At 52.5% G+C, this 26,094-nt stretch overlaps 5 protein-coding genes across 13 annotated transcripts in view; 3 read left to right on the plus strand and 2 right to left on the minus strand.

The window, feature by feature from the left end:
- QRICH1 (glutamine-rich 1) overlaps positions 1–5,769 on the plus strand; it is a 43,189-nt gene extending 37,420 nt beyond the window's left edge. For 3 of the 4 annotated variants that reach the window (XM_012720475.1, XM_012720477.1, XM_012720478.1), the window contains 4 exons: positions 2,211–2,319; positions 2,656–2,807; positions 3,135–3,225; positions 4,836–5,767. In XM_012720475.1, the coding sequence (XP_012575929.1) occupies positions 2,211–2,319; positions 2,656–2,807; positions 3,135–3,225; positions 4,836–5,028 (545 nt within the window). In that variant the 3' untranslated portion in view covers positions 5,029–5,767. Of the gene's footprint in view, positions 1–2,210; positions 2,320–2,655; positions 2,808–3,134; positions 3,226–4,835 lie in introns of all 4 variants that reach the window. The other variant, XM_004676182.2, reaches the window with a different exon arrangement.
- Positions 5,770–6,020: 251 nt separating this feature from the next.
- IMPDH2 (IMP (inosine 5'-monophosphate) dehydrogenase 2) lies at positions 6,021–10,752 on the plus strand. Of its 2 annotated transcripts, XM_012735275.1 has the most exons (15): positions 6,035–6,196; positions 6,623–6,671; positions 6,859–6,960; positions 7,061–7,135; positions 7,460–7,666; positions 8,088–8,175; positions 8,247–8,446; positions 8,525–8,615; positions 8,714–8,809; positions 9,050–9,121; positions 9,760–9,903; positions 9,987–10,131; positions 10,249–10,392; positions 10,473–10,556; positions 10,648–10,752. In XM_012735275.1, exons 1-15 carry the CDS (start codon positions 6,099–6,101, stop codon positions 10,667–10,669), a joined length of 1,617 nt encoding a protein of 538 aa, XP_012590729.1. In that variant the 5' UTR covers positions 6,035–6,098; the 3' UTR covers positions 10,670–10,752. The 2 variants fall into 2 exon arrangements, with proteins under 2 accessions (XP_004676242.1, XP_012590729.1); XM_004676185.2 differs by lacking the exon at positions 9,050–9,121 and having other exon boundaries at positions 6,021–6,196.
- Positions 10,753–10,757: 5 nt separating this feature from the next.
- On the minus strand, positions 10,758–12,754 carry NDUFAF3 (NADH dehydrogenase (ubiquinone) complex I, assembly factor 3). 2 transcript variants are annotated; one of them, XM_004676592.2, is made up of 5 exons: positions 12,234–12,325; positions 11,940–12,132; positions 11,728–11,794; positions 11,529–11,629; positions 10,758–11,452 (listed from the first exon to the last, which is right to left on the minus strand). In XM_004676592.2, exons 1-5 carry the CDS (start codon positions 12,308–12,310, stop codon positions 11,321–11,323), a joined length of 570 nt encoding a protein of 189 aa, XP_004676649.1. In that variant the 5' UTR covers positions 12,311–12,325; the 3' UTR covers positions 10,758–11,320. The 2 variants fall into 2 exon arrangements, with proteins under 2 accessions (XP_004676649.1, XP_012590730.1); XM_012735276.1 differs by lacking the exon at positions 12,234–12,325 and adding an exon at positions 12,671–12,754 and having other exon boundaries at positions 10,761–11,452.
- A 776-nt stretch (positions 12,755–13,530) lies between these two features.
- DALRD3 (DALR anticodon binding domain containing 3) lies at positions 13,531–18,849 on the plus strand. 3 transcript variants are annotated; one of them, XM_012735274.1, is made up of 12 exons: positions 13,531–13,572; positions 15,486–15,790; positions 15,899–16,155; positions 16,240–16,319; positions 16,398–16,526; positions 17,117–17,187; positions 17,714–17,775; positions 17,875–17,957; positions 18,047–18,229; positions 18,302–18,415; positions 18,519–18,587; positions 18,706–18,849. In XM_012735274.1, exons 3-12 carry the CDS (start codon positions 15,939–15,941, stop codon positions 18,823–18,825), a joined length of 1,128 nt encoding a protein of 375 aa, XP_012590728.1. In that variant the 5' UTR covers positions 13,531–13,572; positions 15,486–15,790; positions 15,899–15,938; the 3' UTR covers positions 18,826–18,849. The 3 variants fall into 3 exon arrangements, with proteins under 3 accessions (XP_012590728.1, XP_004676247.1, XP_012590727.1); XM_004676190.2 differs by lacking the exon at positions 13,531–13,572 and adding an exon at positions 15,248–15,412; XM_012735273.1 differs by lacking the exons at positions 13,531–13,572; positions 15,486–15,790 and adding an exon at positions 15,325–15,412.
- The window catches only part of WDR6 (WD repeat domain 6), an 8,297-nt gene continuing 643 nt past the window's right edge, over positions 18,441–26,094 (minus strand). The window contains exons 1-6 of one of the 2 annotated variants that reach the window (XM_012735272.1): positions 23,166–25,571; positions 20,303–22,781; positions 20,112–20,195; positions 19,914–20,030; positions 19,700–19,818; positions 18,448–19,605 (exon numbers count right to left, since the gene is read on the minus strand). In XM_012735272.1, coding sequence (XP_012590726.1) covers positions 19,145–19,605; positions 19,700–19,818; positions 19,914–20,030; positions 20,112–20,195; positions 20,303–22,781; positions 23,166–23,181 — 3,276 coding nt within the window. In that variant the 5' untranslated portion in view covers positions 23,182–25,571 and the 3' untranslated portion in view covers positions 18,448–19,144. Of the gene's footprint in view, positions 19,606–19,699; positions 19,819–19,913; positions 20,031–20,111; positions 20,196–20,302; positions 22,782–23,165; positions 25,572–26,094 lie in introns of those variants that run through there. The other variant, XM_012735271.1, reaches the window with a different exon arrangement.

A 26,094-nucleotide genomic window follows, 5' to 3' on the forward strand; every position in this document is an offset into this window, starting at 1 on the left:
GGATAGAACTCTTGGCTGCAGTAGCTGTAGATAGCTTCAGAGTGCTGAGACTTAATCCCTTGTGCCGCCAGTGAGGCCCAAGTTAGTTGTTTTTTAAGAATCACTGTAAACTATTTAAGTACTTTAGTTAATGAGTTGATATATTGTATTATGTTTATGTTCAGCAATTCTTTGACCATTTGGAACCTCCTAAGATTGGCTTAAGTTCTTTTGATATGTGTCTAGTTGTGATATGTGGTGGTGGGATTAAAAGGATTACTCAGTCCATGTCTAGAAAAATGAGGAGCCTAGAGGGACTATACCATAAAGGTACAGTCCAGCTTTAAAGGCAGTCTTGTTTTTATTTAGAATGAGACAGAAAATAAAAAGATCAAAGAAGCAAGCATATGAGAAATGCACAAGTGTATGGGGGTTATGTAACCAGCTGGCCTCAGCCAAGGTTGGGAAATAGGGAGAAAATCAAGGAAAGTATCAGTGTTTATGCCATTCTAACCACATAACACCTATTGCTGTTGCTGCACATAGTGTTGGCAGCATACATAGATCCTCACACCAGGACTTTTGCCCTGAGAACTTTCTTATCTCAGACTCACCTGTTCTGCACATGCTGTTTGCAGAATGTACAGAGCCTCATACAAAGACTTTTGTCCAAGAGGTTCCTTATCAACTTTCCCTGTTTTGCATCCTGAGAAGAACAGAATGCTCAAAGCAAAGAATAATCTAGATGAAGACACAGAATAGTTGAGGCACATGATAATCCAAGCTCCCACATAAATGACCTTACTGCATTGATGCCTAGTTTGCCAAAATGTTTGCGGCTCACCTTGGACATTTCCCATTCCAATGTGGAATCCCAATTCTCCATGGATCATTTCTCCATTTTGTGGTAAAAAATTAATTTCATTACTATAGTTTGGCTGCTAAGGGGGCTCATTTCTCCTAGACTGGTCATTGTTTCTAGAGTTTTCATTGAGCAGGTCTAAAAATTTTTTAAATGAATGTAATTTCGATGCTTGCAGTTCAGTCCAGAAGTAGAGCTTTTATATATCTCCATCAATATTCTCTTCTCCCAGAAGTCCTGGGATTAACCTGTTTTTCAGGCATTAAATTCGACTTTACCTTGTATAGTCAAGAAATGAGTAAAATTAGTGAAGTGATAGATATCAGAGTGAACTTGGAGAAAAAGATATGCCACGATACCTGGGACTACTCCTAGAATGGGTCTTTCCCAAGGAGGACTGTCTTCTTGCCACTAATCCTGCTTCAGAAAGGACTGAGAGCAAGGAAGTTTATCTTGTTGCCACTGGCCCACAATACACACAAGTAGCCGCAGAACTGCCCTAAAGAGATGGGTACACTGATGGAGACAGGACTGTCTTTGGCAAGAATAGAGATGAGTAATGTATTGGGCAGAATGTTTCTTTCCCTGCTTTTAGGAAGTGGCACTCATTGCCTTCCTGGAGAATGCTCAAACATTTGCACATTGACTGTTGAATGAGAAGAGGAAGGGAGCTTGATGAATAATAACCCCAGTGTTGTCTTTGGTGTAGATGTGGTTGCTTAGGGCTCTTAATCAAATCACTTGCCTTTATTTACCTCAGACCAGTCTTAGTTCACTTATAAACCAGGTTCATATACAGTTAAAACTGCCCTTAGGGAGAAACCTGGAATAGTTATGCATTTCAGTCTGCCCTTGACACAGAGGGAGTAAGAATGGGCTTGTCTTCTAGAGATAGAAGACAAGTGCTTATTAGCAAGGGCAGATAGGTATGTATACCAGTTCTTTGGACTCTACACACCTTTGAAAGTATGATGTCAATTCTGTACCCATTTTCCAAAGATTTATAGAATTTGATTTATAGTACAAAGTATATCATTCTTCCAAGGGCTCTCCTTTTGCCTCATGTTAACGTTAGGTTAGAGGTAGTAACATTGGGATAGGAGCATTTATGTATGGCAGTGGTTATAAAAGTGTGGTCTTAGGAATTTGTTAGAAAGACATATTGTCAGGTCCTGCTCCAGAAACTGGGTTGGGCACCCTCGTATTTGTGTTTTAAACAAGCTTGCAGAAGGATACTGCCATTTCCTAGGGAGACTTCTCTGGTTAAATTTTTATTCCTGTGTGATCCTTATGCCTCATGCCTCTCATCCTGCACCTTCAAGGAACTGCCTGCCATCCTCTTGTTGTAGCAGTGCTCTATTCCTCCTAGGCTATGTCCTGCCCAGCCACGTGACTGAGGAGATGCTGTGGGAGTGCAAGCAGCTCGGGGCTCACTCCCCCTCCACCCTGCTGACCACCCTCATGTTCTTTAATACCAAGTAAGTGTTCTAGAAGCTTCATGCTTAGCCATTGCTGGCATCTGCCCAGTGAAGAGGGTGGACTTCTGAATTTCATTGACATATACTTAAAAGCCTTTGGGCTAGTGAAAGCCCTTGACCCCACTTGAATTTTATGTGGTGACCAGTAAGGCAGACATCTTTGTCACATTCCCACCATTTTGATGTGGCTCTTCCACTAGACAGTGTGTTTGGGTGTAGACTTGCCCAGATGCTGGGAATATGGGCAGCAGCTCCTCCAAAGCACTGAGTACAGCGGGGGAGTCATGGTCTCCTCCTGGCACCTCTCCCTTTGCCTTGCTTTTGCTTGTGGTGCAGGTACTTCCTTTTGAAGACCGTGGACCAGCACATGAAATTGGCCTTCTCCAAGGTATTGCGTCAGACAAAGAAGAACCCCTCTAATCCTAAGGATAAAAGCACGAGTATTCGGTATCTGAAGGCACTTGGGATACATCAGACTGGCCAGAAAGGTAGGGGAAGTAACAGGGGATATAGGGACAGGCGCTGCTAGGCTTTGTGTTCTAGGGTGGCAGAGGGAGGTAGTGGTGATTGTGGTGTTTGGGATTTGTTGCACAGGAATTTTCTTTTCCCTGTTCTCCAACCAGAAATTTCAAGCTGCTAGACACAAAAATGCCCCGGAAAAGATGCCTTTTCTCTTTATAGTCACTTCCCTTGCCTTACACCCTTTTGCTTCCTAATATTTCTTGGTTGGGGTGGGATAGCTGGTATTCCAAGGTTCTTACTGTGGGCCTGAAAAGGCAGTTTGATGCCATGTCTGTGGTGTGTGTGTTTTATAGTTACAGATGACATGTATGCAGAACAGACAGAGAATCCAGAAAATCCACTGAGATGTCCCATCAAGCTGTATGATTTCTACCTCTTTAAATGGTGAGGATGCTTATTATGAATGTGTGTGTATGTGTATGTTCTCTAGTTCCACTTTGAGTAAAAATACTTCAAAAAAGCAAAATATTGAAGCAGTCTTACTGTTATTCCCAAAGCATGAAATGTCCCTAGCATCGTGATATAAAAGGACATCCTAAGGGTCTCATGAAGGTGGAGTGGAATATGCAGAGTCTGCTTCCATCATATATGCATAGCCCTGCATTTTTCTGGCCTTGACTTTTGTCACTTGCAGCACCATCAACCTAGGGAAGACTTTTTTTTTTAAGGTTTGTTTATTCATACAAGAATTGGGGTGTAGGCCAGAGTGTGGGAAGCAGAACAGGTGGATTAACTGAAATGCACTGCTGAAGGGAGCAGTGGGCAGTACAGGAGATGTCTGCTATGCCATGTGGATCAGCCAGCTGGCCAGCCAGTTAGTGCTGCATCTTTTAAGCCCTGAGCCACCAAGGAGGCCAAACTAGGTTAGGCTCTTTACTTTTGTACTTTCTGGTCCTAGCAGTTTGCAGATCATCTTTATGACAGTTCCAGAGTGACCTTTGCTGTAGGTCATACCATGTTAGCTAGATTATAACCTTAAGTGGTTTTCCTTTACTCTGCATGAAAAGGACAGTAATTATAATGTTGCCGATAAGGCCTTCATGTACTCTTCTACTAACCTCATATTTATGTGGCTCTCTAGTGACAATGGCCTTTCTCCACCCAGGCTTCATGCTTTTCTTTCAAGGCCTTGGCACAGCTCTCCCTTTTGGGAAAGTTCCCACGCCACCACCACCATACCACTATACTCACCATTTGTCTTGTTAGCTCCCATCCTTCCCTTTTCTCAAACACAGCTTTTTCAGGATTCCATATTTTCTTCCTGTTCCCTTGAGCTCTTCCTCTAGCACCTACCACAATTTTGTCATTCTGTGTAATTCTTGGCTGTCTGTTGCTGTCCCTTATTTCTGTAAGCTCCATGAGGTAGGGGTTGTTGAGTCATGCTCATTTCTCTACCACTCACACCTGGCACTGGCACACAGCAGTCCTTTGATAAATCTTGACTGGATGAATAATAACATAGGATGTCACATGTGTATGAGTTACAGTGTAATATTGAAGGGGTGGCAAGGTTAGTGCAGATAAGGACCCCCATCATGATAGCTAAACTTCCTGTGGGAAAGCAGATGATGACCTTCTGGTAGAATTAAAAAACAATCAATGCATTGGGTAGAAGAATACAGACTTGAAGATGTATAGACTCACAGGCATATAGACTTGCAAATAATCCTCTGGGCAGTAATTGGTTCCAGGTGGGATTTGTCTGAATCAAAGCAGGTGAACCCTGGGCAGGTGGTTAGCTTGAGGAATCAACAGGTGGCAGCATGTGAAGGAGAAGCAGAAGGCAGCTGCCTGTTGGCATTTGGAGTGACTCCAAAGGAAGTGGTAAAGGTAATATATGTTGACTGCTTGGAATTAAGTAGCAGTACCACCATATTTTCAAGAGCTCTACTGCCTTGGTAATGTTTGTAGGCAGCATCTATCTGGAAGATGTAGGGTGGGAGGGTTGAGATTGTGGTAGTCTTACCCTGCTTTTTTACCAATGTATTCTTCAGCCCCCAGAGTGTGAAAGGCCGGAATGACACCTTTTACCTGACACCTGAGCCGGTGGTGGCCCCCAACAGCCCAATCTGGTACTCGGTTCAACCTATCAGCAGAGAGCAGATGGGACAGATGCTCACTCGGATCCTGGTGATACGAGAAATTCAGGAGGCCATTGCTGTGGCCAGTGCAAGCACCATGCATTGAGATCTCTCAGCCATGGTGCAAAGGAGACCATCCAGGAAAAAAGGACTTACTTTCACACTAAAGAAGAGGCCTCCATTTTTTCTTTTCTTTTTTATTGGTGTAGTTACGAAGCCTTTCAGGCTGCTTCTGTTTAAAATGTAAAAGGAAACTTTGCCCCATGCATCTTCACAAACCTGCTGCGGTAGACTCCTCAGCCCATGGGGGCTCTGGATTTCCTGAGAGCCAGATGTCCTAGAAAGTTGCTGGCAGACTTTTTTTCTTTTTGTCTTGAATCTGAGGAAAGGGCTTGGACTGTTAGGAGACATGTGGCCCCTTCCCTTCTTTCAGAAAGGTGGAAATAATGATGGATGGCCCCTCCATGGAATCTTCCCCAGCTGGCTTCCACTCACTGCAAGACTTCGCTGACTACGGGGGAGCCACAGTCTTTTCTTTCTTCATGCTGAGACAGAAACTTAGCATCTAAATGGAAGGAAAATGAGGGGAACTTTAATTATGATTTATTAAAGACAATTTCTATTACACCCTCCTTTATGACAAGTGACATTTTAGATGTTAAAGTAAAAACTTTACCATGCCTTTTTTTTTTCCCGGCCTAACATTGAGGCCTTAAACCTGAGGCTCCTGTGCCTGATGGAATTCTTGTAACATACACTTGTGTATCATATAAAGATACCACTCTGTTTCTCTTATGTATTCTTAATCTAGTTGTTTATTAAGAATGACAAGCACGTCTTTTCAACATGCTAGTGAACAACGCCTCTTTATTTGGGAGTAGTCTGGGGGGACAGTGGAAACACAGTCACTTAGTTAATTGAAATGGGCTAAGGTGTGGAAGGGGGTCAGCAACTGGAGAGCCCAGTTGTAAAGGGTTGGGTGTTGTGCGCATGCGCAAAGCTTCTCTGATCAGCCCCGCCCCGGAGGCGGTGGCACCGCCCCCGCGCTCTGCGTCCTGACGTCAGCGGCGCGCAGAACGCAGTGACGATACCGCGGTTTTATATTGGCGCGGCCCAGTCGGCAGAGGCCTCTGCGGCGCGGTCCTCGGAGACACGCGGCTCTTCCGCGCTCTGGCCATGGCCGACTACCTGATTAGCGGGGGCACGTCCTACGTGCCGGACGATGGGCTCACCGCACAGCAGCTGTTCAACTGCGGGGACGGCCTCACCTACAAGTGCGGGCCTAGCGGACTCACCTGGGCGAGGAGGGGCGGTGCGATGGGCTGGCAGATCGGGTGGGGCCCCCACTGTGATCTCTCATGGGCGCGGGCCTGGAAACAGTTACTGTAAATTCCCCGCCCATCTCTGCACTTCAGTTTGCAGAGCTGAAGAGGGGTGGGATGGAGGAGGCATCTTGGTGCTTGGGATTTCAGGCCAGAAACTTCCGTGCACATTGAGTTGTCAGGGTGCCAAGGGTGCTGATGACAGCTAGGTGGCAGAAAAGGTCCCCTGCCACCATCAACACCTTGTCCTCTGTCCTGCCTGTGACACATGGGCAAGTGCCACACTACCCAAATGCCTTATGAGGTGATCTTTGAAGATGGACTGGCAGGCTGCACTAAGCCTGAGCCTTACTCTCAATTCGCTCCCCTCCCCCATAGTGACTTTCTCATTCTCCCTGGGTACATCGACTTCACCGCAGACCAGGTGGTGAGTATGGCCAGGAATGCTGCTGTCCCCTGGTCTTTGGGCTACCTCACCAGATTGGGCTTGGGGTGGATTCTGTGGAATGGCCTTGCTGGCATGCAAGTAATATAGGGCACCTGTTTTGTGGGATTCCTGACATCACCCTGCAATGTATATGATACTTTCCCACATTAGTGGCTTTATTTTCCAGGACCTGACTTCTGCTCTGACCAAAAAGATCACTCTGAAGACCCCACTGGTTTCTTCACCCATGGACACAGTCACAGAGGCTGGGATGGCCATAGCAATGGCGGTGAGCTCCTCAGGGTGTGTGGGCCTGGCTCTCTTTCAGAGGCATACAATCATGCTTCTCTTATACTTTGTCAACTTTTTCCTACCCATTTATCTTGCAGCTTACTGGTGGTATTGGCTTCATTCACCATAACTGTACACCTGAATTCCAGGCCAATGAAGTTCGGAAAGTGAAGGTTAGAAGGGCATGGATTGTGGTCGAGTTCCTAAGAATTGCATTGAATTGGAATGGGATGGGAGCAAGGGATTTTTCTGCTCCTAATTTAGGGTCCTTTCTTCCTACTGTGAATTCCGGATAAGCTCCAATACCTTTGTCATAAGTCAACAGAAGAGCACCAGGTGGACGGTGCTGATAGCCACCCATGTCTCCTACCCTTGGCTTTGAGGCGTTGTGTGTATATTGGTCTTGTGGCACTGCTAAAGGGGGAGTTGGCACAGACTTGAACTTCAGGCCAAAAGCCTGATGAAAGGTTCAAAAACACCCTTTCTGTCATTTTCAGAAATATGAACAGGGATTCATCACGGACCCTGTGGTCCTCAGCCCCAGGGATCGAGTGCGGGACGTATTTGAAGCTAAGGCTCGGCATGGCTTCTGTGGTATACCCATCACTGACACGGGGCGGATGGGGAGCCGTCTGGTGGGCATCATCTCCTCAAGGGATATTGATTTTCTCAAGGAGGAGGAGCATGATCGGTTTTTGGAAGAGGTGGGTGTTACTAGCAGAGCAAAACCAAGTTCTGGTAGTCGAGATTAAAGGCTTTTGTTCATATCTCTGAGGGCTGCTGCTACCTACCCTTCCAAGTTTCTGACCCTTCCATGAAATCCATATCCCTTTCTCAACAGTGACTGTGCCAATATTTGCTAGCACGTACTGTTTTTTGCTGCCACAAAGCCCACTCCCTGTGGACAAAGTATAAATGACTCTCTCGTCAAGGACCAGCATCAGCATCCTCTTCTCTTAGTCATTGTTCCAGCATAGCCCTTTTTATCTCCAAAATGTAATATGTTCCTTTTCCTTTCTACTCAATTCTCTTGCCACTAGACTGCTGCAGAAACTTTTGAGTTAAGGCAGCCTGTTGAGAGGTCCCCTCTGATTAGCCTTGCCTCATGGCCCCTCCCCCTCCTAGATCATGACAAAGAGAGAAGACTTGGTGGTAGCCCCTGCAGGCATCACATTGAAGGAAGCAAATGAAATTCTGCAGCGGAGCAAAAAGGGTAAGTTCTAGAGGTAGGAATTGTCAATGAACCCAGAAAGACCAGGGTCCTGATTCATGTTCTGCCCCCAGGAAAGTTGCCCATTGTAAATGAAGACGATGAACTGGTAGCCATCATTGCCCGGACAGACCTGAAGAAGAACCGGGATTACCCACTGGCCTCTAAAGATGCCAAAAAGCAGTTACTATGTGGAGCAGCTATTGGTACTCATGAGGACGACAAGTATCGACTAGATTTATTAGCACAGGCTGGTGTAGACGTAGTGGTTTTGGTGAGTTGATGCAGAGGCAGGGTGGGATCGTGGGTGTAATTGCGATACGAGTCTAATGGGAACTTCCTCCCTGCCCAGGACTCTTCCCAGGGAAACTCCATTTTTCAGATCAACATGATCAAGTACATCAAAGAGAAATACCCCAGTCTCCAAGTTATCGGAGGCAATGGTGAGAGAAAACTAGGCACTGAAGGATGTGGGTAAAGTGTGAGGAAGTTAGCTTCCTACCTAGACCTTCATGTGATCGTCTCCCCATTCTCACTGCAGTGGTCACAGCTGCTCAGGCCAAGAACCTCATCGATGCTGGCGTAGATGCCTTGCGTGTGGGCATGGGCAGTGGCTCCATCTGTATCACCCAGGAAGGTAAGATCCTGTGTCAGGGCTCTTAACCCCACGTGCCCTAGAGCCTAGAGCTCTTATGGGAACTATATTAAACCTTCCAAAGGGGCAGCCCCTGGGCCAAGCAGGCCTCTCTGGTTGGGTGACTTGCCTGGAAGCAAGACGAGCTCTCGTCATTCTTCACCTGCCACTCCCCCTGCCTAGCCTGGCCTCCTTGCTCCTGCTCTGCGCCCTCTCTAAACTCTGGTCTGTTTTTTTATTTAGCGGCTCCCAAGATCCCTCCAGACATAAAGTCCCACAGCCCCAAATGCCCTTCTACTGTCACGGGCTGCTATAGTAAGTTCGGCCCGGCCCAGGGGCCCGGCCCAGCTGCCCACTGCCCGGCTGGCTTGGTTGACTGTAGCTGTAGCTCCCGGGGTTTGTGGTGCTGATGGGTGGGCAGGCAAACTGTGACAGACCATGGTTTTGGGGCTGCTCAAGAACACAGCTCCCTCCTTTTCCTGGGATGTTTATAGGGTGGCACCTCCTTCAGGTAGGCCATGCTCTGCCCACATCTCCTGCAGTGTAGGCACAGCTCAAGAACCATCTGTGAAACCCTCTTCCACAGAACACTGTCCTGCTCTTGTCTGAGCTGCCCACCAAACAGGGAAGAAAAGGGTGGGTCTGTGGGTACTAACTGCACGGTGCCACCTACCAGCTGGGCGGGGCTTTCCCGGCTGCTGACTGCATGTGCCTGAGGCTGTTCTGGGCCATGCATACATGCACGTGCACACGCAGGGGCAAAATGAGGCCATCACAGCTATTTGTCTTATTCAAGGCAGGTGGGCCAGCAGCCATCCCAGACATGACCCACCCTCAGCAGGCTGCAGTTCTGGTATAGGTGTAGCTGAGACCTCCTAGGAGCTGAGTTGTAGCCACAGGGGCCCTGTCTATCTACACTAACTCCACCCATCCGTCTGTTTATCTTTCAACAGTGCTGGCCTGTGGACGACCCCAAGCAACAGCAGTGTATAAGGTGTCAGAATACGCACGCCGTTTTGGTGTTCCTGTCATCGCTGACGGAGGAATCCAAAACGTGGGCCACATTGCCAAAGCCTTGGCCCTTGGGGCCTCTACAGGTGAGGTTCCAGTACCCTGGGAGACTGGGGGGATTCCACCAGTGCCACTCAGGATCTGCCCCTAACATTCCATCTGTTCATAGTCATGATGGGCTCCCTCCTGGCTGCTACCACTGAGGCCCCTGGAGAATACTTCTTCTCTGATGGGATTCGCCTAAAGAAATACCGTGGTATGGGTTCCCTGGATGCCATGGACAAGCATCTCAGCAGCCAGAACCGATATTTCAGGTGGGACAGCAAGGTCAATTACGTCAAGCTAGCCTTGCCCTGACCACCTTACCTTATCTGTGTTTTGATCTTGCCTGTGTGTGTGTGTGTGTGTTTGTATTTTGCCTCTTCCTGCAGTGAAGCTGACAAAATTAAGGTAGCTCAGGGAGTGTCTGGGGCTGTGCAAGACAAAGGGTCCATCCACAAATTTGTTCCCTATCTGATTGCTGGCATCCAGCACTCCTGCCAGGACATCGGTGCCAAGAGTTTGACTCAAGTCCGGTAAGCTGGGAGCTGGACATGGGGAGTGGGGGGCTTGGTCCTAGGTCAATTAGCTACATCTAACATCTGCCTCTCTTCAGAGCCATGATGTATTCCGGAGAGCTTAAGTTTGAAAAGAGAACATCCTCAGCTCAGGTAGAAGGTGGTGTCCATGGCCTTCATTCGTAAGTAACCAATCCTCTTCTACCCCTATGTCTGGTGTCTCTGCTATGCCTTCTTCTGCCCTCACCTCACAGCTGGTCTTTCTGCCTACAGGTATGAGAAACGGCTTTTCTGAAAAGGGATAACAGTGTGCATACGCTCGCACACACATGCACACACACCCACACCCTGGTTTTTCAATAAAAGTTTGAAAAAGAATGCGATGCTTGACATTTTTTTTAGGATAAGGGGCAGGTTAGGCTCTGAAGCTGCCACCATCATAGATACACACAACACCCTTTTTTTTACAGAGGAACCTGAGGTGAGTTTTAGGTTTAAAAAGTCCCAAAATTCAGGAGCCAATTCTGATCAGCGCTGGCTCCCCAGGTCCAGGCTAACACTGAAATCACACAACAGTCCAAAGGGCTATAATACATAGATTCCTGCATGTATCTCTAAAGGACTTGGAGAGAATATTGAGGTCCCCCCTCCAATCTTCCTATGAGCAAGTAGATCTGCAGCAGATATGCACATGGACTCTTGGTCTCAGAGGAGCCAAGTAGCCTACATGAGATGCTTCTCTTGATTTCTTAACAGCCCCCTCCAGAAGCTCATTAAGCCAGCAGCCCATCGCCAGCCATACACCTAGTACGAAATGGATGAAGTGGATCAAGTATTAATTTGCTGACAAGTGTTATAGCGTCAAAGGGAAGGGGACAGTGAAAGCAGTGAGAACCCCTGGGCTCTGCAAAAGGTGCCCAGGTTTTCCCTGAAAAGTCAGGCACACTCAGGTCCTGTTGTTGCTCTCTGTTTCTTGGACCACAGATGTAAGCATAGTGCCTCCCGGTGGGGGAATGAGAGCAGCTCCTGTCACTCGGCCTTCATGACACAGGAAGTTGAAAGTGGCACAGGCATTGGGCTGCAAAAAGAAAGCTACCATTAGTGGGGCTAGGGCTAGAGCTAGCTAGGCTCCCTTCCCTGGGCGGTGAACTTACCGTGTCCTGCACCTCCACAGCGATGCCCCTCTGCCTCATGGCTTGCAGCACCTGGGATTGCAGCCGCTCAGTTCGGTCTCCAGTACCCACCACCACAATTTCTAGGGAAGGATGAGCATGGCTAATGTACAACCACTTAGGTCAGGGGTTGTGTGGGGGTGGCTTTCTGGGCTTCAGAGCCCAGAGTCTCCTTTGATACCTATTCCAGGCTCTAGCATCCAGAAAAGGGACAGGCTCTCTTCGGTAATATCCTGGTGGGATCCTACCTGTATGGGAAATAGGCAGGTCAAAAAGACTCACGCTGTTTTGCCCACAACCCTCTCACCTGTTCCGCGACAGGGGAAAGTATGCCGGGGATGAAATCAAAGGCAGGACTGCCAGCCTGTTTGCTGGTAGCAAGGAAGGGCTCACGTTCCACTGCACTACTGAGTGCGGAAGCAGCGCGCAGGGCCCCAAAACGCGATTCCCGTTGATCATGAAGCCGCAGCTGTTGTAGCTGTCGATGTACATGGCATGCGGGGACTCGCGCTGCAGCATAGAGATACGCGTCCGCTGATACAGCTCATCATCGGCGGGCGTGAGCCGATGCCCACGCCGTGGCACCCTGCGGAAGGTTATGGTCAGGGCATAGGAGGCCAGAAGAATGAGGCCGGGGTTGCCGATCGCAAAAGGCGGGATGGCCTGAGGCCCTGAGTCCGGGCTCACCATTGCATCTCCGTGGAAGGGCAGCGGAAAGTGGGTCGCGCGCGGAACAAGCCGCGGGACAAGAGAGCCGCAGCCATGGCGGACCAGCGCGCAGCGGGAGCGGCGCAGGGTGAGAACGGTTGTAGCAGAGCCCCTGCCCGCGCCGCTACAGCGCCCCCCCGCGTCCCGGAGGGCAGGGCACAGCTCGGCTGCCCCGGCGCAGGAGTGTGAGCAGGCCAGAGCTATCAGTCCCAGGAGGCCGCGTCCCCGGCGCGGCTCTGGTGTCTGCACCTGCCGCCCGTCCCGCCCTGGGCCCCCGCAGACTGTCCTGGGGGAGCCGGACACCTGGTGGCGTGGCCGACCTCAGAGCACTGCCCGAGCCCCAAGCCACGACCTGGGCCCCCGACTTTCAGCCATTACGCAGGGCTCACGGGGCCTGGGGCGGGGCAGCCGCGCACCTGGTCCAGTCCCGAACACCTGGTCAGGGCGTGGTGCCAGTTTCCAATTCCTAATCCCAGCCTTTGCGGCGTCAGGTTCCGGGGGCGGGGCGGGTGGGTAGAGTTTCCCCACCTCGCCGCCGAAACACGCCCCTCCCTAACCGTCACCCGCGCGACCGTTGGCGTCGCCTCCGCGCGTCGCGTGGGGCGTGGCCGCGCGTGGATTGGCCTCTTAGGAGCGCGAGTGGGCGTGTCCGGTGGCTTCTCCTTAAAATGGCTCCAGTCCGCAGTCAGAGCAAGCGGAAGGGGACGCCGTGGTGGGGTAATTGTAGCTCCGTTCCGGTGGGACAGACCCGGCCGCCCGAACCGGACCAGACATAGAAGTAGGCAGCGGCTGGAGCATCGCCCTGTCCTCAGTCAGCTTGCGTCTCGAGTTTCCCGCCCCCGTCTCGAGCCGAATCAGAGGGGCCTACTGGCACGAGAGTCGCTGGCGCCCGTACCGGGTTCGGGCATCTCCGCGCGCCCACCTTGTGGACTCAGGGAGACGTTGTGGCGTCTGCTACCAGCGGGCGGGAGGCTCGGCACAGCCGAGGACGGTCGCAGTGGATTGCAGGGGGTCCAGGCACCGCCGTGTGGGCCCATTGGGCCCACAGCGCTCCGGGCGCTGGCAGCGTCATCGGACAAAGGGCCCGGGGTGCGAGGGTGTCCCTGAGGCGGGCGCGCGGGTTTACTTCCTCTCTGGCCCTATGGGTGTGCTTCCCTCTTGGCTGATCCCGAAACCCGCCCCGCCACCGTCACCGCTTCAGTGGCCCTGGCTGCGTGTGACCAACCAACAGGACTAATCCTGCCCGGCAGATCTAATCCGGATCGGGACCCGGTCCCAGGGGAGGTCCTACCGCCCCTCCTATTGTTTTGGGACCCAGGTGAGCGCCTCGTTCCCACTAGACTCGGTTTCACCGCCTAATCCTATGTCTGCCTCGTGGGACTGGGAGTGGGGGGTTCTGTTCTGGCCCCAGGACGAGCGACCCTCCCTTCGGTACCCCCAACCCCCATGGCTGGACAGCGGGCAACGGAATCCCAAAAGCAGCTGTTGTCTCCAGAGCATTCCAGCTGCGCTTGGATTTCGTTCCCTGCTCTCCTGCCTGAGCAGCGTCCCGGCCGAGATGGGGTGGGCTAACCTTGATCCTCAGACATACTTCATTGGGTCGCTCTGGTCTTCATCCCTTTCAGGTGCACCCTGAGGCTGGAAGTGACGGGTGTTAACGTTGGAGAGTTGGGGCGGTGGCCATCTCTGAATACCTGGGTAGCATTGGCGAGGGAGGGCTGACTAGGCCTCCGAATAAGGCTGCAGTGGCGGTGAGTCCCATAGGGCCGGCCCAGCCTGCAGCTCGCTAAAGATAGCCCTTCACTTCCTGGGGAAAAACCACCCCAACCGTCTTCTTATACCGAAAGTAGCTGAAGTCCCCAGGTTGGCCTCAGTCCCCTGACCCTCTTAGCAATTTTCCCTGGTCAAAGGCCTGCGATATGGAAAGCGCTTTGGAATGACACGATCACTCCCGTTGAGTGGGCACCCAAGAAGCCATCGGGAATGTCGTGTCCGCCCAGTGCTCTTTCGGAGGCTCCCAGTAGGGCTTTGCAGTCCTAATACAGAAAGGGGTCTTGCCAAGATTTTCCTGTCCCTAGAATGCACCCCTCTCTTGAGTTTCTGAGCACCTCACTTGCACCAGGGCAGAGATGCTGGGTTTCAGTACTTTGCTGCTTCAAATTCAATCTCCATTAAAAGAAAGAGGAAAGAGGAATTTGAATTACACTAAAGTGAAAACAGTTGGAAGTCTTCTTGGGGCAGCAGCAGCTTTCTCCAAGCGCTAGTAGAGGAATGAGATATTCCAACCAAGAGCAGTCCTTTAACTGGGGCTTTTGCATAGTCACATTGTTTAGTTGGCCCACAATGGCTCCTTGCCTAGACCAGGAAGCAGGAGGAGCCCTGTTAAAGTACACCGGGTTAAAGGAGCACCATTGAAAGCTGGCGATTCTGGAAACTGTCATGGTTCTAATTCTCCAAGAGAAGAAAATCAGTTACTTCAGAGTGGGCACTAATCGGGAATAAAGACGACCCATACATACCTCAAAGGAGGAAATGCTTACAAAAAACCTAAAGACGTAGGACGCAATTTTTAAAAAATTTTTAATCGTGAAAGAGGCGTTAAAGTTAGCTGCTCGGTTCCAGTAACAATTCACTTAGAACTTGTGTCCTTATCACGTGTAAAGTGCGAGAAATGAAACATCACAAGCTATGTAAGACTTGGATAAAGAGAAGGATTGTGAGCACCACCTGGTCGCAATGAATGCTTTCCCAGTTTGCTAATAGGAATGACAGGGAAGAACCATAGCCCCGGGGAGTGGGATTCCGGGGCGGGGCAGAATTGGAGATCCCGGCGGAGGGAGCGCGGGGATCATAGGTCGAAAGCTGCCAGCGAAGCGCTCTGGTGCACCTGTCCAGTCAGGAACCGCCGCCAGGTCTCCGCCCCGCTGTTCCGTCCTCCCGGAAATTCGGTCTCCAGACATTGTTTCCGGTTCCGTTCTTTCCTTCCGGTCGCCATGGCGACGAGGCGCCTAGGGGTTGAGGAGACGCTGGGAGCCCTGAATGCGGCTCTTGGGCCTGGCGGCCCAGTGTGGTTCAAGGAGACTCGCGCCCGCCACCTGCGTGCTCGAGACTTCTTAGCGCCGCAGCGCGCGCTACAGGCGCGCTTCGGGGACGGACAGGTAGGCGGAAGCCGGCGGAGACGTGCGGGCAGGTTGACAACAGACCCCCATTCACCCTCTTGTCCACCCACAGGTGCCCGAGCGCGTGGTCCGAGCTGTTGCCACCCTGCAGGGCCCAGGTGTGGCCCCGGTGCTGCGTTGCGCGCCGACCCCCGCGGGCCTGGCGCTCCAGCTGCAGCGGTCGGTTGTTTTCGAGCGCGTCCTCGGCGCCGTAACCGCTTACGCCGCTCCGGCCGCGCCCGCCGCGCGGGCCGCGCAGTGCTCGCGCGTCATCCTGCACTGCCCCGCGCTGCGCGGCGCGCCTAGCGCACTGAGCCTGAGCCAGCTGCGTGCTATTCTAGTGGCCGACCACTTGGCACGAGCGCTACTTGCTCACGGGTGAGCAGGGGCGCGGGGCAGCCCTAGGCCGAGAACCCACGGCCCTTTAAAACTGGAAAGGGCAGGGGTAAGCTGGGCCAGGCTGAAGTGGCTGCCTTCGCTTCGCAGGGTGTGTGTGCGCCACTTGCCCGCTGTGCGGGACCCACACATGGTGACCTTCCTGCAGCAACTGCGGGTGGACTGGCCCACTACCTCGAAGAGGGTCGCCACTGAAGCCCTGAGGACCCGAGCACTTGCAGATCTTAGCCCTTCCTGTGACAGAGGAACCTTGCCACCTGGAGCCCTAGGCAGAGTATGTCTGAAAGAAGTGGTGGAAGAACGGGGGCACAGAGCTGGCTATGACCCCAACCTCACAAATTGTCTGGGTAAGACCTCTTGCTTAGCAAGGCCTGAAAGAAGGCAGGGGTTTTACACTCCCTCCTAGCCTCAGGGCCCTACATTCTCTGCAGTAACTGAGGATCTGCTCACCGTGTTGGCTGAACTGCAGGAGGCTGTGCAGCACTGGCATGAGGACACCTCCCAAGGCTTGGTTAGTGACTGACTCCTCACCCCTTGGGCTTCCGTAAAAGCAGGTGCCCTGCAGTGACTGTCCTCCCTTACCCTGTAGGCTGCAGCCTCAGATGCTGGTACAAGCAGCTGCACAGTTGTTCATGTGGTGAACTGTGAGGATGAGTTCCAGCAACAAAAGTTGGACTTGCTTTGGTGGAAGCTAGATGACCAGGCTCCTCTCATACAGGTAGGTTCGAGATGGCAGAGTCCCTACCAGTTTCATCCCATCCAAGGGATGTTAGCTGCCAGTCTAGATGACACTTGACCATGGGTAAGATACTAGATTTGGTGCAGCAGGTACAGAGGTCTGGAAGAGGGCAGGATCTGAAGGCAGATCCCAGAAGACAAAGAGGTTGAAGAGGCTGGAGTATGTTCTGAGGGGTGAGAGACTGAACTTAGGAGGGAGGTCCTAAACCTGGGTAAACTTCAAGCACCTGATTTAGGCTCCTTAAGAGGGGGGTGGGGTGGGTTATTTTTTTTTTTTTGATCAGCGGTCCCAGGGGGGTGGGAGGAGGAGATACACCAGAGAGAATGGGGAGCAGAATAGGCAGATCTACTGAAATACACTGCTGAGGGACCAGACAGGGGAGGTCTGCTGTGTTGTAAGTTTATTTTTACATCATTTTGTGCCTTTTAGCACTGAGACTTTTAACCCCTGTGCCTCTCAGATTGATAGCACTGATTTAACCACCAGGAAGGCCTTGGAGGGGCGAGGGAGGAGGGTTTAATCATGGAGAGTATCACCACCTGGCTGAGCCCCTGCTGTCTTCCTGACAGAAGCACCTGGTCTGTGGCCCCGTGAAAGTATCTAGTTCACCTGGTACCCTGACTGCCCCCGAGTACTATGAGTAAGTGAGCCAGAACAAAGGTCATCCAACCTGGGTAGTAGAGGCATAGGGGGACCCTGCCCCCTGGCCCTTCTCTCACCATTTTCTTTTTTTCAAAGATTGATTTATTTATGCATACAGTACTGGGGTACAGGCCAGAGGTGCAGGATTCACCAGAGACAAGAGTGGGGAGCGTAACAGATTGATGAAGTACACTGCTGAGGGGAGCAGTGGGTGGGCCAGGGGAGGTCTGCCATGCCATGTGGGTCACCTACAGGGCGGGGATCGAACTCATGTTGAAGTGGCTTTAGCTTCTTAGTGCTGTGCTTTAACCTGCTATGCCACCAGGGAGCATTTTAAAAAAATATTTATGCATACATGAGCTGGGGTATAGTTCAGAGGTGAGGGGGGATGTGTGTGAAAGGACTCACTGGAGACAGTGGCGAGCAGAACAGCAGATTGACTGAAATACACTGATAGCTTTATAGTGCTATGACCTCTTGTGCTACCAGAGAGGCCCCCTTTTCTCACTCTTTTCAAAATGCAGGCTCCGACACGCCCAGGTGTGTAAAGCCTCAGCACTGAAGCACGGCAAGGACATAGTGCAAGGTGTGCCTGGGAAACCTGGATCTGATTTGGGTGGAGGCAGGTCATCTGCACCCTTGCCTGAAGAATGACTGACCGACCTGCCTAACTATACTTCCTCAGAACCAGCATGGACAGACATCTTTGGGGTTCTCTCTGTGGCAACCATCAAATTTGAGATGCTCAGCACTGCCCCACAGAGTCAGGTGAGCCAAGGCGCCCCACAGGATCAGGGCTGGTGGCACCATGTATGGTGGCTGTCCTTCCTTTCTGCAGCTGTGCCTCCATTCCCTAGCTGCTCCTGGCCCTGACCGATGGCAGCATTTCCACGAAGGGCACCAAGAGTGGCACTTTTGTCATGTATAACTGTGCTCGTCTCGCCACGCTCTTTGAGAGTTACAAGCACAGCATGGAACAAGGTCTTTACCCGACTTTTCCACCTGTGAGCAGCCTGGACTTCTCACTGCTACATGATGAGGTAAGTGCCCCCGTGAGTGACTAGTACACGCAGGTGTGAACTCTTCTCTCCCAGCACTCTTCTCCCCCACAGGGTGAGTGGTTGCTGCTCTTCAACAGTGTCCTCCCCTTCCCAGACCTGCTGAACCAGACAGCAGCCCTGGCCTGCACAGCCCCAGGGCGCCATGTTACTACACGCACAGAGATGGTGAGGCACAGAAAACCAGAACACACACTGCACACTCGAGTCTTTATTATGGTTTGGGAAACAACAACAAAAGACAGGCCAGTGACTCGGTTTCTGTCTCTAGGTGTGCAAGTTCTTGGTGCAGCTCAGCATGGACTTCAGCTCATACTATAACCGTGTACACATCCTAGGGGTAAGCAGCACACAATGGGGGGGGGAGGCGCACGGGGGGGGGGGGGGGCGGGGGGAGGGGGCAGCACGGGGGGGGGGGGAGGCAGAGGATGGACCAGTGGGACACTTTTCTCCTCCAGGAGCCTCAACCACACCTGTTTGGTCAGATGTTTGCCCGTCTGCAGCTTCTGCAGGCTGTGCGTGAAGTGCTGCACACTGGCCTGGCCCTGCTGGGTCTGCCCCCACTGAGCCACATCTAAGGCCCCAGAGGCCCCAGTATCTGGGAGTGGCCACAAAGTCATCAACTGAGGGAGAATTTTAAAAGCCCACAGATTTTGCTAGGGACCTGGAACCAAAATAAACTGCTTCTGTTTCAAAGCTTTGTCCTACCTAGGGGATGGGGCATCTTCTTGGTTGGCCGGGTAGCACTCTACTCACCTCCAGCTCCTGCTCTGAAAAACCAAGGGCCTGCAGCTGCCCCTTCCCGTTAAGGCATGATGGGCAGAGGCACAGTTACTCCTGCTCCCCTCTGTCCACAAGCAGGCCCCATGCCCAGGATGCCAGCTGCCACGGGATACCTCAGTCATACCAATTGTAAACCTCAAGCCCCTGGCCCCCAAGAGCACAGCGGTGGCCAAACTCAGGGCTCACAGGCCAGCAGTCCATGTCAGCCACGTCTGGTACATGGTACACTGTACTGTTCATGAAGGTGGGTTCACCATGCCCCAGACGCCAGAAGGTCAGTCGTTGATCAATGGAGGCTGAAACCATGAGGCTTGGACTTAGGATCTTGAGGCCTGTCACATGGGCAGCATGTGCACAGGGGACAGAGTATTCCTCTAGCACATGCAAGTGGGGCAGCAGCTCAGCACCTCCGACAGCCTCTTCCAGCTCTGGCATCTCCACAGCAAGCACAAAGATATGAAGGGAGCCATCTTCACTGCCACTGGCTATGAGATGGCCCTCACGTGTGGGCAAGGAATGCAGGCTGTTGACACCACAGCTGTGAGCCTGGAGGGTCAGGCATGGGGTGCCCAGCTCTGGAAGAAGATGGTTGTCAGGGCTCAGTGTGCCACACAGGTGAGACAAAGTGAGAAGTGGGGGGGAAGGCATTGCGGCACGCTAGCCACTTACGATAGGGAAGTCCAGGATCAGCTGGAGGCTCCAAGGCAGTGGAGCTATGATCCAGTATAGTGGTGAGATCCCAGAAGGCCAAGCTGCCATCAGTGGCTGCACTGCACAGGAACAGCCTCCTGGGAGCCAGGAAAAGGGCAGTTGGGTCAGTGAGGGAGATAAGGAACAAGAGTCCCCACCCAACCCTGCTGGGCCACCACACAGCTCTCCTTACCGCCGTTGGTTGGGTGCTTCGTGAGTAAAGGAGTGGACCTTGAGGACACACCGCTTGTGGTGGAAGGTTTCAGCTAGAAGCTGCAGCCGACGTCCAGAGTCCTGTAAAAGAAAGAGCCTGGGGGCGGAGGAGGCTCCGTTCAGAACCCAATCTAAACAGCCTCATGTTTCCTGGTTCCCACACACAATATATTCTCACCTCACCGCTCCATCACTGCAGGCAGCAGCCACAAGGGGGCCAAGGCCGGGCCTGTCGAGCTCACAAACTGCTAGGGACATGTACCTGCAGAGACAACACACAGCCATCAGGGGGAGCCTGGGAGTAGCTGTAAGAGGCTTGCCCCACCATCCCAATGCCCACCTCAAGCCCTGGGCTACAGTGCACATCACCTGGTCTCTGGGTCCACCTTGACCATCCGGTGTCGATTGCGCTGCCGGTCCCAGTATTCATCTAGCCGGTGGGATGACAGGTGCATGACATGGCAGGCGAGACGGCTTGGGGTGCAGGGGTCTGGAGTGACCATGATGCTGAAGCAGTGCATCTCAGCCCGGCCCCCAGCAGATACCACATGAGCAGTAAGGCCTGGTCGAGGATCCTGAGAGCCACCTAGGGTGCCAACACCCCACACAGCCAGCGCACGCACAGAAGAAATATGGTTACAAACAGCTGTAAGCGCATGAGCTGAGCCAGTGGCTGTGGGGAGCGCCAGGACACAGACAGTGGTGTCCTCACTGCACGTGATCACAATGTCAGTCAGGCCGGGTCCTTCGCTGCCAGGCTCCAACTGGTCAGGCTGCATGAAGTTGGGCACCCCATACTCAGGCCCCAGGGTGATGGTGCCCACACGCTTTACACAAGTGATCTCGCGACCATGCAAACTCTCCCGGAGAATCACATGTGGTCGGGTGCAGCCACCCAGAGCCCGGTACAACATGACGTCCCCATCCTTGAGGTAGGCAAAGGCCATAGTTGCTTCAGTATCAGAGAAGGCCCAGGACCGATGCCCTCCACCACAGTTGATGATGTGTAGCTTTTCATGCGATCTGGGACTCCACACAACAAATTCATTGGCATGAAAACCCAAGATGACCATGCTCCCATCAGCCATAATGCGGAGCCCAGCCACCCAGTTCATGCCGCGACAGGACTTCTGCCTTAGGACTGGGTGGAGCTGGCCGCTTCGCACAAACAGCTGGTAGTAGGTGCCATCACGACCTGTAGTGTAGACGTAGCCACTGTGGCAGGTGACCGAGGTAACACCCTGCTTCCCATGCAGAGAAGGAAGGGTGGATACAGGGCCCCACTCAGCCACGGCATCCTCACCCTCACCACTACCACTACCCACTCCAGGTGCTCCAGCACCAGCCCCAGCTTTGCCGCCAATTCCAAGGTCCTTGAGCAGTCCCGGTCTGGTGGGGAACAACAACACAGAGCCCCGGCGGTCCCCACATACCAAGAAGTCACCAGGGGGTAGGAAGGCACTGCAGGTGTGCCATCTCTGCTTGCTTGGAGGAAGCAGGTACCGGCAACGTTCCTTGACAAAGATGGCCTTGCCAGAGGGTGCAGCTGAGATCTCCAGGCAAGCCACCACCCCACCGGGGCCTGATGCCAGCAAAAGAAGTTCCTCGTAACCACGCAGGGCCCAACTCAGGCTGTGCACCTTGCCGTGGAAAAGGGTCAGGTCCACAGCTGCAGTTGGAGTGTTGATGGGGACAACCTTGACACGCCCCTCCCCACTGGCCATGGCACACAGTCCAAATCCCTCAGGACCAGGGGCTGCCTCTAGGAGGCAGTAGGACTGAAAGCGCTTGTCCTCGAGCAGCTGTTCCCAGCATTTGACCTCAAGATCATAGAGGTACAAGGAGCCTGTGTCAGTCACAGCCAGAAGTCGCCATGAGCCAGCCAGTGTCACAGCCTTGAGGGTACCTGGCCTGCTACGGGATTTGAAGCAGAGAGCAGATACCCCTGAACCTGGATATCCACGTCCTACCAGATGCCACAGACGGATGCCTGAGTCATCACCCCCAGTGATCACCCAGGCCTGTCTGTCATGCGCAGCTATGGCCCGGATCCCGCGGCCTTGGTGGCCCCGGAAGGCCTGGAGAATCTCACCTTCATGGCTCCATACCAAGCAGACACAGTCCTCTCCTGCACTGATAAGGTAATTCTCTAGGAGCTTGACCTGCCACACACGGGCACTGTGCCCAAAACAGTGCCCAATATTCTGCACCCGACCCCCAGGCACTCGTAGGTCACCCACCTTCCAGATGCGAACACTTCGATCTTCGGAAGCTGTGGCCAGCAAGCCCTTACTTTCCAGGTATGACATGCTGAAGATGACACCCACATGCCCACTGACTCTCCGGTCAGGGGCCACAGGCTTGTCTGTTAAACCGGTTGCTGGGTACCAGACCAGCAGCTGATTGGAAACAGCACCTGCTACTATGGTTAACTCCTTCCAGGTGTCTCCGATCAGACAGGCTGAGGAGAGGGTGCATCTGTCTGTGCAGGGCACTTCCTGCATGATACACCCTACCACAGGGTCATATAGCACCACTGAGTTGTGGCCCAGGGCCAAGGCCATGTTTCCCTCAAGCCAACGTGCATCCCAGATCCAATCAGACATGTTCCATAGGCCAGAGCGCCAGAGCTCCCGGAAGCGGCCCTGCCCCCAGCTAATTTTCACAATCCGAAGTCCCTTGCTCCCAAACACAGCCACCATAGCCTCTGTGTCAATGTCTCCGTTGGGCTCTGGTCGTACCCGGAACCCATGGATAAGGTAGTGGCCAAGCAGGTTCTGCACTCGCTTCATCATCCGCAGATGTCCACCAAAATCCAAGCTGTACACCAGGACATCCGGCCCCTCGCCTAGAGAAAGGCAAAAAGCCTCGTCAGAACCCCATCTAACGCTGATGTGTGCAAGACATCAGAGATGAGACAGGGAGCAGGGCGAATTCGCAGCATGTTAACCTATGAATGTGTTAAGACACACAATCCTGAAAGTTTGAAAATCCAGGGTCTCAGCTTCAACTGGATTTTCAATCTGGCTCTCTGATCCCCTCACCAGTCATTCCTAACATTCACTTCAATCATGAATTCCTCAACTCACCTGTCATGCTTCACACACAGGAATCCTCCTCTCAGCCCCAGACAGCAAATCCTTAGCCTCATCTGCTTCTACTTACATTCTTTCCACTCAATCCTCTCCCCCCAACCAGGGAAGAAGGTGTCCCACTAAAGTAATCTTTCTACCTTGGGGTGACAGCATGATCCTGATTTCCAGGGGTCTTAATAAGATGTGCGCATATTCATTATGGATGGAGAGAACTAAGAGGCAGCCCCAACTTTAATGGCAGAGGCTTAGGCTGAAGACCTTGGGCCTGTTTCTGGGTGGCTGGAGCCTCTCCCAGTGTATGGAAGTCTAGACTTAGCGCCAGCCCAGCAGCAACACATCACGTCCTGGGGAGGAGAGGAGACAGGTATCAAGGGTATGAAGTCTGGCTACAATAAAGACATGAATTTAGGCCAAGGAAACCCTCTTTTCCTCTCTTCTAAGATATATGTTCTAATTTTTCTCCTCCCCTTTCCTCAGTCTCTCCTGCATACTGGTACTTTCTGAGGCTTGTCCAGCAGCTCCTTCCACATGACTACTCACCTGCTTTTAGGGCAGCTCATGTATCCCGTACACACGCAACAGAACTCATACACCCAGACCAACCCAGATGTCTCCAGAAATGGACCCTCAGATGCCTTCTGGCTGAGAAGATGCCTCTGGCCATGGGTACCTCCACTCTTGCTACCTCTTCAGGTTCCCTGGATGACTATTACCATCCTCTGTCCGTCCCCCAGGCCAGACCAAGGAGTGCACAGCTTTCCCTTCTTAGTTTCACACAAATTCTATCTCCAAATTCTGTGGATTTCATTTTCTAAAGATTTTGCAAATGTTCCCCACCAGTGTGATCTGTTAACCTGAAGTGATAGTAATTGCCCCTCATACCAGTCCTAGCAATCTTAATCAATATTTTATGAACATGTGTTGAGAACTGATAATAAACCAAAGAACAATATGCTACAGTAGTGAATAAAACAAGCACAGACTCTGCTCTTATGGATTAGGCAGACATTAAAAACATCACACAGGTTAACTACAAAATTGTAATTTTGGTAAATTCCAGGAAAGAATATATAGTTGCTTTAAAATAAAATGGGTGGGGGAAGGGATAGAAAAAAAGAAAATGGAAACGCCTACTCCAGTGGCTGTTAGCAAGGGAGCAGCTTCCCCACCATCAGGTATTTAGCAACAGCTGCAGACACACTGTACACCTGACATTAGCTAAAGGCTGAGAAGTAATTTGCAGACATTTTTTGGTTGTCACACTGGGCACCGACTATTGGTGCCTAGGAGTGGAGACTGGGGATACTGCTGAACATCCTACCATGCACAAATGCACCAACCCTTCACTCACCGAATGATCTGATCCAAAGTGTCACCAGTGCCCAGGCTGAGAGGTCCTGCTCTACTCTACTCTACAGCCTACCAGTGCCAGGGGAGGTCACCTTGAAGATATGTTCATGATTAGCCAGAAGATCAGGCAGGGGACAAGCGGGAAGTGACCCTTTCTTGGAAGAGAAAATAGCAAGTCTGGCTGGAAAAGGAACTGAAAGGCTCAAGGACTGGCTACAGACAATGCTACAGTGGGGGGTCTGGGAGACAACTGCAGGGCCTTGCATGACCGAAATAAAGGTAGAAAAACAGACAGGTGTCACATATATTAAGTCAAAATCAACCAGGCTGGCTGATATGGGGAGTGAGGCTTTGGCACCTGAGGGGCTAGGGTTCCACCTTCTGAGCTCGGAGAACCACTGACAGTGGTAAGGATATTTCAATCTGTAGGTACCTATTTACCCAGGTACCTATTTACCTGGAGAGACATGAATAAGGGTTTAAAGTTTGAATGCACACAGAACTTGAGAATTGAAGCATTAGACAAGTCACTCTGGAAGGCACAGCAGGTGATTTCACTTGAGCTTTTTAACCTCCCGTTTACCCAAGACATTCCCCTGCTTAAAACTGCTCAATGGGGCCTCCCCACCACTTTTAGGCACAGTCAGATCAAGGCCTAAAATGGTATGCCTGTGTTCATTTCTCCAGCTGCTTCTCCCAGGCCCCACCCCTGCTCCAGCCTCACAAAAATTCTGTCCTCACCCCAAAGGTAACCGTCTCTTAGGGTCAAGGCCCTTAGGATGCTTACCCTCAGCCAAGAACTCAATATTCCTTTTCTCAGTTGGCTCCTGTGTTTCTGCTGAGTTTTGCCCTCTTCCAGGGGCCTTAGGAGTTTAGCTCAGAGCAGAAACCCTGGGATCCCAGTGCCCAGGACTCCCTACACCAGATCAAAGCTGGGTTATTCCTACACACCCCTGCCGGGGTAGGACCGGAAGCAGCTCGCTCAAGGAGTGACGGCCTCAGCGCCCTTACACCCCGCAACGCTATCAGTCACTAGCAACTTCCATTCAGGCCTCACTGCTCCCCAGGGCTGGCCTGTGCTCCCCGACGTGACACTCCTTGGAAAGGCAATGACGTGGGGTCCCCTGGGACCCACAACCTTCGGGGGAATCTCAGCCCTCCCTTCCCCAAGCACCGGGAGGTTTTCGCCCCTGGTTTCCGCGATTCCATCCTCTGCAAAGAAGCGCGCCGGCCCCGCCCGCCGGCCCCGCCCCGCCCCGCACTCACGTCCAGCTCCCGCAGCAGCAGCTCGATCTGGTAGCGGTCCTTGAAGTCGGGGCTGTACTTCTGGTGCAGGTCCGAGTCCACCTTGCGCAGAAGCTCCTGGGCGTCCTTCAGGTCCCGGTGGAACTAGGGGAGGCCGGCCTGTCACCAGCGGGGCCACAGGCCCTGGGGGCTGGCTCATCGTGGCTGGGGCCTCAGGCCCCCCCCTCCACTCTGGGGCACCCCCAGCCCTCCTGTGTGGAGGCCACCGCCCCGCACCCCTCTGCCGGACACACCTGCCGGAATCCCTACTTTCATGCTACGTCTTGATGCACCTGAGACCAGCTGCCCTGCTTCGTTCTAGACTTCTGCCCACTGTTCAGTCCCGCCGCTCTCAGCCAGCGGCCCTGGGGGCTGCGGTGTGGGCAGGAGCAGGGCCCACGGGGCCCGTGGCCAGCAGGGTGCGCGACCCCC

The sequence above is a fragment of the Condylura cristata genome, unplaced genomic scaffold (assembly GCF_000260355.1).
Source record: "Condylura cristata isolate star-nosed mole 26May11 unplaced genomic scaffold, ConCri1.0 scaffold00004, whole genome shotgun sequence".
Classification (NCBI taxonomy): Eukaryota; Metazoa; Chordata; class Mammalia; order Eulipotyphla; family Talpidae; genus Condylura; species Condylura cristata.

Excerpts from the sequence above, each read along its gene's own strand:
- NDUFAF3 (XM_004676592.2), bottom strand. The coding sequence starts at position 12,310 with ATGGCTGCGGCTCTCTTGTCCCGCGGCTTGTTCCGCGCGCGACCCACT. Across the intron at positions 11,795-11,939 it reads ACTCAGTAGTGCAGTGGAAC|GTAGGATCCCACCAGGATAT; the intron begins GTGAGCCCTTCC and ends TTTCCCATACAG. Across the intron at positions 11,630-11,727 it reads GATGCTAGAGCCTGGAATAG|AAATTGTGGTGGTGGGTACT; the intron begins GTATCAAAGGAG and ends ATCCTTCCCTAG.
- IMPDH2 (XM_012735275.1), top strand. The coding sequence starts at position 6,099 with ATGGCCGACTACCTGATTAGCGGGGGCACGTCCTACGTGCCGGACGAT. Across the intron at positions 6,197-6,622 it reads GGGGACGGCCTCACCTACAA|TGACTTTCTCATTCTCCCTG; the intron begins GTGCGGGCCTAG and ends CCTCCCCCATAG. Across the intron at positions 10,557-10,647 it reads GGTGTCCATGGCCTTCATTC|GTATGAGAAACGGCTTTTCT; the intron begins GTAAGTAACCAA and ends TTCTGCCTACAG.
- DALRD3 (XM_004676190.2), top strand. The coding sequence starts at position 15,248 with ATGGCGACGAGGCGCCTAGGGGTTGAGGAGACGCTGGGAGCCCTGAAT. Across the intron at positions 16,527-17,116 it reads ACCAGGCTCCTCTCATACAG|AAGCACCTGGTCTGTGGCCC; the intron begins GTAGGTTCGAGA and ends TCTTCCTGACAG. Across the intron at positions 18,230-18,301 it reads TCTCACTGCTACATGATGAG|GGTGAGTGGTTGCTGCTCTT; the intron begins GTAAGTGCCCCC and ends TCTCCCCCACAG.